A 2,262-nucleotide genomic window follows, 5' to 3' on the forward strand; every position below is an offset into this window, starting at 1 on the left:
GCCTTTGCTTGCTTTTTAAAAACCCTCATTCAAGATCGTCTGGCACTGATAACCTTCTAACGCTAGCCCAGACACAAGCAGAAGTGCAAAAGTGAAGTGATACATCCTTTCTTCGGATGTAGGAATATTGTTCGAAGAAAATTCACCGGGTCCTTTGCTCACGGAGCTATGATTTAGACTAATGGCCCACAAAAGCGAAATTGAGCCAAGAAATTTGCTGAGCTGGAACGTACACAAACTTTTGTCTACAATTGTAGAAAGCGGCGAAGATCTCAAACGGCAATAGCTCTAATAACAGATCCAGATAGATTTTCTTTTGCTTATTAAGGAAAAATAATTCTGTTTACAGGTTTATTTTGCAGTCCAAACAACTGTCGGGAATGGAAAAAGCAAAAGCAAAATGTTGAATTTAATCCCCTAAACTGAATGTTATCTGCTGTGCCGCATCTGCAGCTTCAAAGATATAATTCTTATCCTTTTTCGAGTTCGGTTCTGAACCACTAGAAGCCTTCGGGGCACGCCGAACGAAGTGAAGATTCTATCTGATAGGTCCGGGTGTTGTGGGTCAGCCGCCTTCTCGAACGCACTGCACCCGGCCGCCCTGACTAACCCGGGCAGGAGGGATACGATCCTGATCTTATCGACCGCATAAGCCGCCGCATCAGGGTGTCTGGATGGGTGCGTTCGAGCGTTCGGTGAACCGAAAGTAAGTGGACCGCAAAAATTACCGTCTGAGATAGGCTTGGGTGACATTTAATTTATTAATTGATATTTTGTTTCGTGGAACACAATACGGAAATTGTCGAATGAACAGGTTCGGTTAATTTGAACGAGTGTAATTTTTAATCCCCTGAATCGACATCCTGGAACGTTTTACCCGGAAATTCCCGTCTGGTCATGTTATGAAACCTCATATCTACTTCCTTGTCGTGAGTATTACCTACTATCGGCTGTCTCTTATCAGGTTTCGATGGCAGGCCCAAAAAACGGAGGATAATTTACAAACTGCACACCTGCAATGATTTCGCTAATCGTAAACTAGTGGCCGAGTAGTCGATGAACACCTGAATGTCGTGTGATAAGGTTAGCTTATCTATGTCGACCAATTCACGATTCAGTATAAAACTATGACCCAATTCGTTGATTGACCCATTAGTAGAATACCAATCGAGTAAACCTTCTCTGCTTAGCAAAAATGTTCAAGTACTTGCTCTTAGCCACTCTCATCCCAGCCGTTCTGTTGCAGAACGCTGACAACATCGACTACTCGGATTGGGACGTGGTAGCCGTCAGACCATGTGCTGGTGCTCGACCACTTCCAGCTGTAACTCGGCTTCGGGACTGTCCATCGGTTCCGTGTCTACTGCAACGTGGAACAGATGCCAAGATGGCAGTTGACTTCACTGCTGGTAAGTACACAGTTGTTCAACTTGTAAACTAACATTGATTAAACTTCTATTCGTTTTACAATTTTAGTCCAGGATGCATCCAATCTACGCACACAGGTTACTGCAACCGCTCTGGGTATCACTGCTCCCTATGAACTGCCGGCGGATCGTGCCGCCGCCTGTAACTGGCTGGTGCAATCGCGCTGTCCGCTGACGGCCGGAGAGGATCTTGTTCACCATCTGAGTATGCCAATTACGGCCATATATCCGTTGGTCAGTGTTGCCATCGAGATGGATTTGGTGGACGAAAGTGGCCAGTCTCATGCGTGCTTCGTAGTCGACGCTCGGGTGGTTGCAGCGTAAATTGTGGAAAAGAAATCTATTTTTTCAGCATGTATCGAAACTGTGTGTCGTATCTTGTGAAGTTACCAAAAATAATCGAATATGTGACCGTCCGACTTCATGGGGCACTTGCGAATATAGGGACTTAGTGTCTACTATAAAATGAGTTGATCAAAAATCAAAATAAATTATTAGTTGTTTTGGAAAATGTTTTGAAATTTCCTTCATTTAACCATTTTACTGCCCATAATCGCATATTTGTTCCATGTTTTGTGGGACTTCCTACCAACATGGGACTGACTTTAACTATCGGCCCAAATATTTTTTCCTAGCTAAAACTAGTAACGCTAATAAGTGAGACGATTTATTTTAGTAATAACAGAAATTAATATATTTTTTTTCATTTTTTTATTTCGACTTTTGTAGTCACACTTTTTTTACTTTTTAACGACATTCAATTAGCTGGAGATTACTGAGTAATGAAAGTTATGGAAGTTTAGAGGTGAGAGTAAGGATAATATGCAGATCACAA

At 42.5% G+C, this 2,262-nt stretch overlaps 1 protein-coding gene across 1 annotated transcript; it reads left to right on the plus strand.

Moving 5' to 3' along the window:
- Nucleotides 1–1,154: 1,154 nt before the first annotated feature.
- LOC131691321 (NPC intracellular cholesterol transporter 2 homolog a-like) lies at nt 1,155–1,938 on the plus strand. Its single transcript, XM_058977613.1, has 2 exons — nt 1,155–1,409; nt 1,477–1,938. The coding sequence occupies exons 1-2, from the start codon at nt 1,196–1,198 to the stop codon at nt 1,749–1,751; spliced, it is 489 nt and encodes a 162-aa protein (XP_058833596.1). The 5' UTR covers nt 1,155–1,195; the 3' UTR covers nt 1,752–1,938.
- The last annotated feature ends 324 nt before the right edge of the window (nt 1,939–2,262 follow it).

This window comes from Topomyia yanbarensis, chromosome 3 (assembly GCF_030247195.1).
Source record: "Topomyia yanbarensis strain Yona2022 chromosome 3, ASM3024719v1, whole genome shotgun sequence".
Lineage (NCBI taxonomy): Eukaryota > Metazoa > Arthropoda > Insecta > Diptera > Culicidae > Topomyia > Topomyia yanbarensis.

Coding starts and splice junctions, on each gene's coding strand:
- LOC131691321 (XM_058977613.1), top strand. CDS start 1,196: ATGTTCAAGTACTTGCTCTTAGCCACTCTCATCCCAGCCGTTCTGTTG. Junction 1,410..1,476: donor GGCAGTTGACTTCACTGCTG/GTAAGTACACAG, acceptor TTACAATTTTAG/TCCAGGATGCATCCAATCTA.